This window comes from Condylura cristata, unplaced genomic scaffold (assembly GCF_000260355.1).
Source record: "Condylura cristata isolate star-nosed mole 26May11 unplaced genomic scaffold, ConCri1.0 scaffold00002, whole genome shotgun sequence".
In the NCBI taxonomy this organism is placed as follows: domain Eukaryota; kingdom Metazoa; phylum Chordata; class Mammalia; order Eulipotyphla; family Talpidae; genus Condylura; species Condylura cristata.
In genome coordinates this window covers 24,066,054-24,080,992 of record NW_004567103.1, presented here as the reverse complement: position 1 = coordinate 24,080,992, position 14,939 = coordinate 24,066,054, and the positions used below count along the sequence as shown (strand labels likewise).

General features: G+C 35.7%; 1 protein-coding gene across 1 annotated transcript in view; it reads left to right on the top strand.

Moving 5' to 3' along the window:
• Nucleotides 1-14,939, top strand: part of NBEAL1 (neurobeachin-like 1) — a 124,900-nt gene continuing 109,961 nt past the window's right edge. The window contains exons 1-2 of the mRNA XM_004674823.2: nucleotides 1-183; nucleotides 919-1,197. Of these exons, the coding sequence (XP_004674880.2) occupies nucleotides 1,147-1,197 (51 nt within the window). The 5' untranslated portion in view covers nucleotides 1-183; nucleotides 919-1,146. The remainder of the gene's footprint in view (nucleotides 184-918; nucleotides 1,198-14,939) is intronic.

The following is a 14,939-nucleotide window of genomic DNA, read 5'->3' as shown; positions in this document are numbered from 1 at the left end:
GTAGGACTGCGGGGTAATACCGGGCTTCGCTCCAGGAACCCCGCGAAGGAAGCAAGTTTGACGTCGACCCAGCGGTGGCGGCGCAGCCCCCGGCGTGAGCGCGGTGATGGGGGGCGGGCAGTAGGGGAGAAGCAGCCGCGTGGCAGAAATGGGAAGGCCTCGGTGTTTGGTGATAAACGCGCTGTGAGTGGGGGGCAGTTGTGTGGGGCGAGGTTGATTCGGGTGTGTCCTGTGCTGCTGGGAGGGCGTGAGTCGCAGGTGGGAAGACCTCGAGCTCACTTTACCTCATTTTCTAAAGGGGCATTCTTTCAGTTTTTTTTTTTTTTTTTTAAGTTTATCTGGGATGCGAGGAAATTTAAAGATCGCCCCCTCCCCACCCCAAATTGGAAGCTTCCTCGGGGTCTTTTCCTTGCTGGTGCGAGCGCTCCTTTCTTCCTGTTGGGAGAGGTGTAGAGTCCAGGTGGGCAAGTCGACTTTCACTTTCTGAGGATTGTTAAAACAAACAAATCAGGAATTCCTCCTCCGCCCCACGCCCTGCCCTTCAACACAGCAACGTTCTCAACAACTTTTAATTAAGAGATAGACTAGAAAATTCTGAGGCATTCTATGTCTTTGAAATATTTAAGTGGTAAATGTGCTTTTTTACTTCTGTAGGAAATACACGAGGGGGGACAGTTTCTTGCATCAACATTGGATGCATTATAGATACTCTTTTTCATGAGTCTGCCCGAAAGACTGATTTGAGAAATACTGTTAATATCAGTAGCGGTGACGTTTGTGAAATCTAATCAATGAATGTAAAACCTTGGTCAGTTTGGAGAAAGTGAAGTAGATAAGCCTTTAGTTCTGATAAATTGAGATTTTTTAAAATATGTTTTTCCGCCAAGCAAACCTTTGCGTGTTTATTTCTTCTCACAGATGTATTTAAATGCCCAACTACCACTGATGAAGATATTTTGGAGTAACTGCTGAAACCGAATTTTATTGATCAGAAGACGATCCCTCTGTTTCGCTTCTTTTGTTTTCCCTACTGCTTTGAGCTTTATTGTTGTAATGGCTGGAAAACGTGGAAAATAAAAACATGCTGTAGTCGTGAACACTTTTTTTTTTTTGAGGAAAAATTAAAGTGCCACAGTGAAAGCCAGAATGGCATCCAGAGAGAGACTCTTTGAACTTTGGATGCTATATTGTACAAAGGTAACTGCTTTTCTTTTTATTTCTAATTTTTAAAAGTGTTATAAAATTTTGTGACTGGTTTTATCATTTTATTTAATGGTTAGTGATGTATTTATATTAATTACCCAAAAGTTTAAAACATGGGATTTTCTATCTTCTACCCTTTCAGGTTTGAACACATATACAATATTAGCATAGTTAAAAAACGTAGGATGTTGTTTTTATTTTCTGTTTCTCTTCAGTGATCTCCAAATTATATAAGTATAATTAAGACTATAAGAGAAAAAGAAAATCTTTCCATTTTTGTGTTTTCTCCTTTCCCCAAGTGGGAGTAGGGTAGAGAACGATATTAAGCATTTTTCTCATGATGAGCTTTTTAAAAGTTATATGAAACATTGATTTTATGTGAAGGTTATTGATTTGAGGTGGTTACTGTAAGCCTGCCACTATGTTAGTATCTTATGACTATTGTCTCATTTAATCCTCATGACAGTCTGGTGAGGTTGGTGTTGTGATTATCCCCTTTAACTGGTATGAAACTGGTAAGTTGTTAAAGAGGCTGGTGGGGAGCAGAGCTGAGCCCAGAACTCAGCACCACTGCCTGATGGAATTCTATATAATTATCCATTATCTTAACTATTTGGGTTTGTCATTCAAGTACTTTCCTTTTTTTCTTTCTGTGAATTTTTGTATGTTAGCTTTATTTTGGTTATGGAGGGAACAGGTACTACTTTAAAACTTGTTTTTGTCTTTTTTTTTTTTTAAGTGGGGAGCTTCATTACCACTTTTGAAGATTCTGGCAAGGGTCAGAGAAACATCTCTAATCTACTAAAGTTACTTTGGCTTGTGTGGTGAAGTTCTCAAGTTTCAACTTCTGTTTCTGCATTATCCCTTCAGGCTTCTTTTTTATTCTTTTAGCTCTTTAAAAAACAAGTTATTCTTTAACAAGAGATCGCAGTTGTCTGTAATACTAATAGTTGTCTATAATACTTTGAATTTCTGGTTTGATATTTCTTATAGTTACTGTATGACATGTACTTTGAAATACTTAAAGTGAATTTTTAAAATAACTTTCAGTCTTCATGTAATTTAATGCCAGAAATATCTTTTTAAAAATAGACTACACTTCCCAATAAAAAAGGAATCCAATTCACTGAACACTTGAAAATAGCTATTAACACATATCAACTAAAAATTAATATGCATTTTAATATGAATGCCCAGTAGCTTGAAAATGGTTTACTTAAAGGTACATACAACTTACTTAGATTTTTCAATTTTCACATAAATAAAAGATAAGTGGGGTTACATTGTCTTTATTAATTAGTTATGTTGTTTCTAGGTCGATTTCATGTTTTATTTAAGTGACTGCTTATTGAAGGAAAGTAGTTCATTGGCATACACAGGTTTTTTTTTTTTTCTTTATTGAAATATTGGTTTACAACACTGTATATGAGTTATGTATATGACACCTTCTCACATGTCTTATCTACCACGCCTCCCTTAAAAGCACATTTCCTTGTGCCTCTTCTTACCTTGGCACCCAACCCCCATAGGCCTCCTTACCCTCCCAGTATGCAGTCTTGTGTTTAGTTTGTTTTGTTTTAGTTTTGTCACTTCTTTTTAACCCCCCTCTATATACCACATATGAGTAAAATTATCAGGTATTTATCTGTCGCCTTCTGACTTACTTGGCTTAGTATAACCCTGTGCATTTCCATTCATATTATAAATCATGTTATAAATAGCAAGAATAGTCAGCAGTATTCCATTGTGTATGCACAGCACATCTTCTTAATCTACTCATTGTTGATGGGCATTTAAGTTGTTTCCATTACTTGACTGCTTACACAGAATTTTATTCCTAGGGACTAATAGCATAAATGTGAAACCTTACTCTAGTAAAAATGTTTAAGCCTTTTCCCAGCCTCCCTGGTGGCCAAGGAGTTAACCCTCAGCACTCTGAAGCTATCTGCAGCATGAGTTCAATTCCCAGCCAGGGAGCTCACTCACATATGGTCAGCAGACCTCTCCTATCTTGCCTGTTGCTCACTTCAGCAGTGTATTTCAGTCACTACGTCTGTTCTGCTCCCCACTGTCTCTGGCTCATCCTCTTAGTCTCCTGTACCTCTGGCCTACATCCCAGTCTTATATGAATAAATAAATAAATCTTTAAAAAATAAAGGGCTTCTTATGGTCAAATTTTGCAGGCCATTCTTGGATAGAAAGAGAAATCTCATTTTTATGTTTAAGATTTAAATCACTAGTGCAATTAAGATTTTAAATTTTTTCAAATGTTTAAAATTTTTTAATTTAAAATTATGATTTTGTTTTACTAGTTGATGAATAACTTGTAAACTAGACAACGGTTTTCTTTTCTGCAAATACCTTGAATTAGAGTAACTTCCAAATGTATATTAACGATTTAATACTTATGCTCCCTAGTGAGGATGATTACCAAATAACCACTTGTTCTCCATATTTTCTCTCTGGCCTTATTGTTCCCACTCTAACATATAGCTCATCAATACACCTGAACTTTTTTTTCCACTTAAGATTTTTTATACCTTTGATGAATTTTCAAACTACTTCAGATTTGCTCATATCTCCTTTTAATTTATCTCAACTTAGATCTCTTTTTGAACTTGCAGTTATGGAATATAGTTTTGCCTGTGCTTTGTATATACTTGTGTGTGTATCTGTGCAGGGACACTGCTTGTCTAACTTGCCATTAAGATTTTTGTTACTCATGCCACTGAGGCCTTGTAGATGGAGCTGGAAAGGATTTAATTAAGCAAAGTAAGTTAGAAGGCTTTAAATGGAATATGGCAAAAATCAAGCAAAGGGTTTTGATGATAAAACCAAACTTGAAAGCTGATTACAGAGATGAGGAATGCACAGGGGGAGGAGGAAGCAGACAGGCTCCAATAGGGTGGGGAGGGAGTACCGTGGACTAAGATGGTTTGGTTGGGGGAAGAGTGTACTGTAGTTGCACTATAGTGATAATGCATGAGGGAGGAGCCCTCTACTCCCAAAATACAAACAACGTGTAAACTAACATTACCTCAAGTTAAAAGCAAAGCACAAGATTTTGTTTTGTTTTCACCTCCAAAGGACATGGGTTTTTGTCCTTACTCTATGGATTATCATAAACTTTTTAGTTCATTTTTTTTTTAAGCTCGAAAATTTCAAAATTTCAGGCACACATGAAGATAATGATAATGAATCCTTTTGTATTTGTCACTAAGATCCAGTATTTTTTAGTTCATGCTTATTATTGTTTTATCTGTAATCTTTAGCTCAACCCCTGAGTTATTTTAAAGTAAATCCCATACAACAATGATCTTTTTGTAGCTTAAAATATGTCTATAAAAAAGAACTTCTGTTAAGAATTTAATTACAATAAAGTGATTCTTTACGTTATCAATGATCTGGTTGGTATTAAGTGGATCATGAATGTTCTTATTTTCTTACTGTTTCCTTCAATATTTAATACAGTATACATCTTGTATTTTGTTGAAAATGTTGTTTTTTAATATATAGATTTCTTCTCACCACTTTTTATTTCTTTATTTGTTGATGAATCCAGATTTTGACATCAGAATTTTCCTTCATCTGTATATTTCTGTTTGAATTCCTTTGATTTTAATTAACTGTTTCTTACTGTGTCTATAAACTAGAGGCTTCATTATTTCAGACTTTTTTTGATAGGAGGAGGCTCAAACAATTAATGAATATTTTAGCTGACAATTTTGTCTGTATAATTATTTCATTAGGAGTTTGTGAAATAATATTCCAGTTCTGTCATTTCTTTTGTTAGTAGAACATATAGAGAAATGTCCCTTCATCAATTTGATGACAGTTCTTAAGGGAAAGTAGGCACAATAAATGCTTGATTTTCTTTCTCTTTGTTGTCAAAATAATAACTTGATTAACTAGCATCTTTTCAAGGTGACCAGTTTTTCTTGAGTGTCAATTTTATCTTTACTGATTAAAATTTAAACATTAGCTACCATTTTGCTTCCTCGTTGATATGATGCCTTTATGAAACATTGTATATATACCTGAGTAAAGACGATAACTTTGAAGATTTATGAAGGTCACTTTAGCTCAGTCAGGTTAAGATAGCCTGTTCGCCAGTGCTAACCTTGGCATACATTCCAGAATATGTTAGCAATAGGTTACTATTATTTTATTTTCATAATGTTTCCGTGTAATGGGATGTTTTAAAAATTGCCACTAAAAACTTCAAAAAGTTTAGTAGCATTTAAATAGGACTATATTTTGTTGTATAGTGCAAGACATATATGTGTTCTGCAGCCCTATCTCAGTGGTCTACTGAGAGTATATGTAAGTATGTTTTCTACCTACTAGTCTGAGTTGAGTTGCAAGCCTAAACAAGTGATTAAAGTTCATTAATCACTTGTTGCCATTTTAAGCAATACGCTCCCACATACTGAATTTGATATTTGAAACAAATTGGGTAAAAGACTTTGCAGTTTGGACTCTTCAGGTCCAACCTTTTACTTTCTCCTTCTAGGAATAGAATTTGATGGCATTAAACATAGGTCTTTCTAGTAGGTTATTTTCTAACTTTATTTTATTATTGCATAATACAAGCAGGATGATTTCAGATCATCCAACTTTCCTTCTCTCTGCAGATTATTGCATCACTTACATAGTATAGCTTTTCTTCCCTCTGAAAGGTTGTTCTGGCCCAAGGTCAAGGATTTCATTAACAGTGCATTTCATATTGTTCTTATAAGTTAAACATTAATTTGAACAGGTTTAATCTTGTATCTGCTTGTCTGAACATGTTTTTCTTAAGTATAGAAAACAAATTGATTTATTTTTTAATATCTAAAGATTTTAGTTCTGTGCTAGGTATTGTGCTATTTTCTCTCTCTTTTGATATTATTTCTTAATGTACTTGTGGTAAGAGAGACAGTGCTATTAGTATGGCCCTTACCTTAGTTGAGTTCTAAATGTATAGTGCAAGACATATATGTGTTCTGCAGTCCCTATCTCAACTGCTCCCTTTGGATGCACATACAAATGTGTTTCTGTTTGACATTTAGCCTTTTGAGACTACTACATTAGGTCACTGGAATATGCAGAAGAGAAACTGAGCCTCTTACATTCTTTAAGATTTTGTTGTTTTTGTTCAGGCTAGTGAAAGTATCAAATACGTTAAGTTAGCAAAAAGATAAAAAAGAACTCAGAGTATAACATTTTATAATGACAATATGGGGTTGAAATTCATTTTTCAGTTTTGTCATGAGCCTTTTTTTTTTTTTTTTGGAGATTTATTTATCTGTGCATACAGAACTGGGGTACAGGCCAGAGGCTCAGGGGCGGTGAGAGGCCTCACCAGAGACAGTGGGGAATAGAACAGGCAGATCGACGATGTACACTGCTGAGGGGAGCAGCGGGCGGGCCAGGAGAGGTCTGCCACGTCATGTGGTCACCTCCTAGGCATGCGGGAATTGAACTCATGCGAAAGCGGCTTTAGAGTCTCAGTGCTGTGCTTTAACCCACTGCGCCACCAGGGAGGGCCGAGCCTTTTTTTTTTTTAGATTCAGTTTTTGCTGAAAAAATTCTGTGGAGCTAAAGAATTAGTCCCAACTTGTTGATTTTAATGATCTGCTAACGTTTTACCGAGTTTCTCTATATTTCGGTTTTTTCATCTTATCAAATGGAAAAAAAAAATAACTTTTGCATATCTCTTAAAGTTGATGAGAAAAAAATGAATTGGTTATATTTAAATACACCTTTGGGATTAAAAAGACAGAATGTAATCTTTATTAGTATTTTTAAAAATACATATATGAAAATGAGAGTGTACATCAAGATTACTTTCATTTTGTGTTTGTATTGTATAATAATAAAGGGCAGGCCTTTTAAAAAAATTTTTGTGTAGAAGAACTGGTGTATAGGCCAGATGTGTGGACAGAGTGGGGAGTAGAACAGGTGGACAAGAAAGGTCTGCTGTCCCTGATATGATTTAGCAGCCTGGCCAGTGATAGACTCAGTCTACAGGGGTGAAAACAGTGAGATTTAACCCCCTAGATTACCATGGACGCCCCAGGGCAGTGTTTTCATCAGTAGCAATGAAGAAGCTGTGCTCATAATTATTTAGTATTATAGGATAGTTTCAAATACAGAATGCTTAAGCATTATCCTAATAGTGATTTATGATTTTTTCTCCAACCACCGTCCATAACATCCCTTTTATTCTTTCAACCTCTTCCTCCCTCTCTGTTGGAACTTTTTTAAAACTCAACCAAGTTTGTTTTGGACCTTGATGATGCTCCATTTCCTGCTGCTGCCCTTTGTCCTTCTAAATATGGAATATGACTGAAATAGATAGTTTTGCAATGAGATCACAGTAAACTTCCTTTTTATTTTATCATTTTTTTTAAGACTTATTTATGCATACTAGAAGTGGGGTGTAGGCCAGAGGTATAGGGAGTGTGAGAGGATTCACCAGCGACAGAGTGGGGAGCAGAACAGGCAGATTGACTGAAATACACTGCTGAGGGGAAGCAGCTTGCAAGACAGGAGAGGTCTGGTGAGCCATGTGGGTTAGCTCCCTGGATGGGAATTAAATTTATGCTACAGTAGCTGGCAGTAGCTACTTAATCCCTTGTACCACCAGGGAGGCCCCAAATTTCCCTTTCATAAAAACTTTCCTTTAAAAAATAGAATTTAGTGGTGTTTCATATAACTTAAAAAGACAAATATCTCTTTTTATACAGAGGCTTGGAAAGAAGTGATATGAACAAATACTTTTTTGTATTGAGACACTTAAACAATTTGATTGTACAATTTGGGTTGACATCCTAAATGAAACTTTAGTAAGCTGTACCAATACATTTTAACCCTTGTAATTTAAGCCAACATTTAATACATCTTCGATCTGTGTAAAGCATAGAAGTGACTCTTTTGGTTAATAGTGACTTTGATATTAGGAAAGTCATGTTAGACCCTAAGCAAAACAAAACAGCATCGTTAGCAGCAGAGTAGTAGTGATTATCAAATATATGTTTGTTTTAGTAAGTGAGAAATGAAAGCAAGTAATCATTGTTTTATATCAAGAGTCATGGAAATAATCCCTAGGTTATAATAACCCTTAGAATATTACATTCTTTGTAATATTCTTATGACTTAAATATCTGTAAATGTTAAGATGCATGAACTTTCTTTCTGAATATCAGATTTTAAATTTCTTTGATAGAAAGTAGAATTGATAGTACTAAAATATGCAGACAAAGGAAAAGGATGAGCCTAAAAAATAATTTTCAGGGATTTGGTTTTTGTTTTTTAAATTGCCCATTCGCTGTGTTAGGTAGCTCACTGGGTTTTCAGATAAACATGTGAATTTTAAGTGTCTGTAGGTCATTTAGATAGAGATATATTCTCACATTATTCAGAAGGTAGGTCTGTGCTAGAAATACAAATTTTAAACATGTTGACAATTACTGAAGAGCTGCATGAAGGTAAGAAGAGAAGAGGGTCAAAGTCTGGAAGTCCTGGAGAACATTCTCATTTAAGAAGAGAATGGAGAAGACTTTGTTAGGGGTTGAGTGGGAGGAGTAATTTGTTGCCTAGGAAAGTGGAGTATATTATGAAAAGGAAGTAGTCAAGTCCTCCCTAGTGGCACTGTAGGCTAAACTGCAGCATTGCAAGCTAGCCATAGCCGCTTTGGTGGCCTTGATGGGAGGTTCCATCCCTGCCCCTCCCCGCCTGGGAGGTGACACACAAGGCATGGCCTCTCCTGTTTTGCGATGGCTGCTCCCCTGAGCAGTGTACATCATCAATCTGCTGTTCTGCTCCCTGTTCTGTCACTGGTGAAGCCTTTCATTGCCCCTGAACCTCAGGCCAGTACCTCAGTCCTGTATGCATAAATAAATCTTAAAAAAAGAAATTGGAGTGGTCAGTAGTGTCAAATTCAACGTAACATAATTAACATGACTACCTAAGAGCATATTTTCCAATTAGAATCAGCTTCCCACTTATGTTGTAAATTCAAAGGTTAGACCTCCGGCAGGATGGATAAAATCAACAAGGATTGATTAGCTGAAGAGATAGCCTTTCATCAAGGCTTTAAAGAATGAATGGTAGCACCTCCCTGGTGGTGCAGTATTTAACCCTCAGTGCTATCAATCTATTGCCAGCCACTGGGACCTGAGTTTGGTTCTGCATGACACAGCAGACCTTTCCTGCTGTTCTGTTCCCCACTCTGTCTCTGGTGAATCCTTTCACACCCCCTCCCACCTCTGGCTTATACCTCACTTCTTGTATGCATAAATAAGTAAAAAATAAAATGTTTAAAAAAAAATAATGAATGGGGCCCTCCCTGGTGGTGCAGTGGGTTAAAGCACAGCACTAAGAAGCTAAAGCCACTTCAGCATGAGTTCGATCCCTGCCTGCCCAAGAAGTGACCAACATGGTGTACCAGATCTCTCCTGACCCTCTTGCTGCTCCCCTTAGAAGTGTACTTGATCAGTCGGCCTGTTCTGCTCCCCACTCTGTCTCTGATGTATCCTGTCACTGCCCCTGCACCACTGGCCTGTACCCCAGTATTGTATACATAAATAAATAAATCTTAAAAAAAATGAATGGTAGTTTAGTAGTCAGAAAAGATGTTCTAGGCATATTAGGCATGATCTAAAGTACAAAGGGAAACTGATTTTTAAAAAAGTATATTATGCACACAGAACTGGGGTACAGGCCAGAGATGCAGGAGGGTGAGAGGATTCACCACAGAGTAGGGAGCAGAACAGGCAGATGGACGAAGTACACTGCTGAAGGGAGCAGTGGGCAGGTCAGGAGAGGTCTGCTGCGCCATGTGGGTCACCTCTGGGGTGGGGATCAAACTCATGCTAAAGTGGCTTTAGCTTCTGAGTGCTGTGCTTTAACCTGTTGCACCACCAGGGAGGGCCCGGGAAACTGATTTTTAGTCTAGATTTTTATTTGGGTAATAAAGTAGATTAGGTTGCTTGGATTAATTGTCCTTTTGACAGTCACTTAAAATCTTAGATAAAATTTAAGAAACATTTTATTACATCGAAAGACTAACCAGATAGTAAGGCATTATCAGGTTCTTATTGCAAACCTGTCTTAGTGTCCCATCTTCACTTGTTACAATGAACAAAAAAGGTGAAAAGTCCCTGAGAGGATAATATAATAAGGATCAATTCATGAATTTACAAGTCACTTTCCTCTTCCATTCTAGGAAAGGTACAAAAAGCCCAAAACATGTAGATTGGTGGTTGATAAAAACAAATGCAAGTCCTTCTGGGCAAAATCCTGCATATAAATAAAATAATCTAAAATAGATACCAATTTTTTTTTTCAAATTGTAACTCAAAACTTTATTCATGATATATGAGTCAACCATACCAGGGTCTCTTTGTCTTGAATTTGTTTACATATTATCTGAGGGATTTTAGCAGTTTCTTTTTATCTTCATTGGTATTAGTTGGCATGCGAACGTAGTATTTTTGTCTGTGTTTCAGTTTCATCTATTTGATGGTATCTCCCTTTCTCAAGTTTGCAAAGTGCTTAGCTATTGTTTTGCAAGGAAACAAAATGGTGATTATTTCTACAGTAATGAAATTTGCTTCATTAATTTGAAACTATACTGATCTATATTCAGTATTTCTGTAGACACAGTTATTTCATTTTATTGCCTAATATAATTTTTGAAGACACTTTGAACAGTGATTGCATTCAACATGTGTAGTACTCTGCACATAAATCTAGTGATGAGACATTGATTGGAACACCTGCTGAAAAGTTTACACAGGTATTGAAAAATATGTCATAATAGCAGTCTTTCTGGCAGTAATTATAAGATGCATCGTGATTTCAAAGATGACAGTCACTAAAAATATCATAGAATCAAAGAAATATAATCAGAGAAATATAAAATGTAAAATATAAAAATCTAAAAATAGAAAAACATCCAGTTATGATAGTTTAAAACCAATAAAGAGAATTAATATTAATTTAGAGTGAAGAGAGTTAGAGTAAAGAGGATTGTATTAAGGCTTAGAATATGTCCCAGAAAGTCAAAGAGATGGAAAATATGGATGGAATGTTAAGAGAGATGAAGGGTAGTGTGAAAGGCCTAGACACTTGTTTAAATGAACTTTGAAAAGGTGCAGGGAGAGAATGAAGCATAGAATATTTAAAGAAATTTTAGTTTAAGAGCTTTAGTGAGATTATAGGTGAGAGCATTCTGTGATTGATGAAAATCTGGTAAATCACAAGGAGAATAAAAATCCATGTCAAGATATACAGTAGTATAACTATATTAAATAACTGTGTGATTAAATAACTGATTTTTCAGTAATATTGGAAGAGAAAGGGTAGAGATACCAATCTGGAGTTTACAATCTGGTGTAAGTTATTCAAAGAAGAATGTAAAATAAGGCAGTTTTCAATAAAATAAATAGTTCAGCTTACCAGGAAAATAATAGCAGTTCAAAGTTTATACTTCATAACATTGTCTCAATAAATAACTATTAGCAGAAGTATGGAGAAATGAAAATGTCAGTTATAGTTTCTTTTCTACTTAATGTGTTTTATTGTTTTTTTGGACAACACTTTTCTCGGTAGTTGGTAGAACGAACAAAGTCAGTAAAGTTACAGAAGATTTAAACAGAAGGCTTGGCAAATTTAATGTAAGTGATTTATTTGTTCTGACCAGAATGAAGTTAAGGAAGAATCTTTTTGTTTTTGTGTAGCAAAAGCATAAAGTTTGGAAGTTGTGAAATACACTTTTAATGAAACTTTGACTAAAGAACAAGTAATAAATTAGTATTTCTTTAGAACTGAACAATAGAATATGGCATTGTAGATTTTGGTTGGGGCAGCTACAGTGTATTTTAAGAACATTTATGACTTTTTATGCTGTATGTTACAAAAAGACAAACAGGCTGAAAATGGGTCTAGTCTTTAAGATCCCCACCTTCTGGTATTCACATACCTTTATGTTCCTTTTGTACATTGTACCAGGTTTTGTATGTGACCACTATGATTTGGTAAAAGTGATATAATATTTCTGGAATTAGAAAACACTGTTGCTTCCATCTCCACTACTTTTTTCCCCCACCTGTTTTCCTGAGTCATTCTTTGTTAGGGAAGCCAGCTATTATGTTGTAAATTACTCTATGGAGAAACCTTGTGAAGAACTGAAACTTTGCCAACCACCTTTTGAGTGAACCTGAAAGTTCCTCCTGCCCTGTCAAGCTGCACCCTTAAATGATATCTTAATTATAGTCTCCGGAGAAACTTTTAAATGTGACACCCATCTAATCTGCTTTCGAATTTTTGAGCCTAAAAAACTGAGATAATGTTTGTTTCAGACTCTTACATTTAAATTGTTGTGCAGAAATAGATTACTAATGTATCATCTAAAGAAGAGAACAAAACCCTAATATCAGAGTGAAGGAAATTGTAATGTTTTCTTATGAGAAAAATTTTAAATTTATTATTTTTCAGTTCTTGAAAGAAAAATACTTATATGAGTTGACAAATACTAGCCTGTTCCATTGAGGTCATTGATACACTTGACTGTACCAGTTGGGCTCCAGTTTTCTATATTGGTGGTCTCATTGTCAACTACTTATTACCACATTGTCTTCCATAGTGTACCCATTGTTTTGTACAACTCCTCTATGTACCCCCTTCTCCAACAGCAGTCCCCCGCCAGTTCTCCAGAGTACCTTATATGGGTATGTGCCCCTGGTAGGGGTCTCCATATAGTAACCACCCCTTTCTCTCCTCTGTTTTACTGCCTACTGTATCACTGCAGACAGCTCAATTGAGGTTTTTCCTACCACCTCCCTCTGGACTACTGCCCCTGTTTTGGCTATAGTTGTCTGTCTTTTAGGAGTTACTGACTTTGTTCTGCTGCAATTTAATTATGAATAATATATAGAGGAGACTAGCCTGGTGTCTCTACTCCACCATTTTGCCAGACTCCTCTAAATATTTTCCTGTGTAGTAGCATCTGTGGGAGTCTGACTTAACTCTTTTCTATCTACTAATGATCCATTTTATTCCTGCTTTAGCTCAAAGACTGTACATTTACAGTGCAAAGGTCTTGTGTTAGATTAATATGTTCTTGCATTTTAATGTCCATTACCAGCTATTTGACTATGGAAAAGTTAGAAAGAAAGTTAAAGCATAGGAATCCCATTCTCTTGCCTATGAATTAGGAAAATCAAACCTTTAGATAAATTGTATAAGGAGTAACCAGGATAATAACTTAAAAATGTCGGTTCTAGGATGTAGCACATGACAGATGCTCAAAAATATGTTAATTACTCTAGTGATTACTAAAGGGAACATTTCCAAATTTAAGTACCATTTCTTTGCTTATAGTTGCTCAGTTTCTCAGAGGAATGCTGTGTTTGCTAATAGCTGGTATACTGACCTTTGGCTTTGAAGCAGATACTATTGAGGTCCTAAATAAATTACAGCAACAATACATTAATTTTTTATGGAATTATTGTTTTGTACTCTCTTTTTACAGAGATTGTTTTGTGCTCTCTTTTTACAGAGAGGTAATCAATTTTTTAAAAAAGAACAATGAGGAAAACTCCAGATAGTTGGCTTTCTGGAGTCCTCTCATGAATTTAGATGAGTGAATATCTAGTTTGAAATGAAAACAAGCAAGTAATAAAAACCTTTAGAAATTTTCTCACAATTCCTTTTTTTAATAGTATTTCCATCCTAGTTTCAGTAATGATGTAGGTAGGCAGTGGCAACTTATGATCTCATTTTGGAACAGTATATTAATAGAAAAAACAAATACACAAAAGGTCACCAGTCTGCATATTCTGGGAACATTCTTTAAGGAGTTCTGATTTATAATGCGGTACTTTTATTTTAGAGAAATAAATTACTTGCTTTTGTGCAAGAACACTTCATAACCAGTGATATTTAAATGACTAATACTTAATCTAAGTATCTTGTTGAAACTGTAGTAAAGAAATGGTAAGGGAGCAGAATAACCAAATTTGAGTATCAAAATGACATAACATCGTCAAAAATAAATCTGAGGTATCAGTATTTTTAATTTTACTCTTATTCAAGAAATATTCATTTACAATACTGTATATAATATAAAGGTATAGATAACATTCTTTCAGTGCTTGTTACCCAGACATATCCACCACTCAGGCATTCATTGTCCCTCAACCATATTTCATTTTGACCCTACCTCAATGTTTTCTCCTCCCACTTCCCTTTGCAATTCTGGTTGCATCATTTTTATAGTCAAATTTCTAGGTTTTGTTACTGTTTTCGTTTTCTTGACCTTCTAATTTGCTTTTCCATATTCCACATTTAAGTGACACTAACCAGTATTTGTCTTCTTCAGGATTATTTCATTAACGTGATCTCCAGCTCCATCCATTTTGCTGTAACTGGCAAGAGCTTATCTTATTTTATACCTGAACATAGTAGCATTGTATATATTTGCCACATGTTCCTGATCCATGCATCTTCTTTGGGCACATAGGCTTTTCACAGTTGGCTGTTGTAAACAGTGCTGTAGTGAACATGTGAGTGTGCGTTTCCCTGCACATTAGTGTTTTTATATTCTCCAGGTAGATAGCTAGGAGAAGAATTGCTGATCACGTGGTGGATCCATTTTTTTTTTTTTTTTTGAAAGATTTATTTATTTATTCATACAGAACTGGGGTACAGGCCAGAGGCTCAGGGGCGGTGAGAGGCTTCACCAGAGA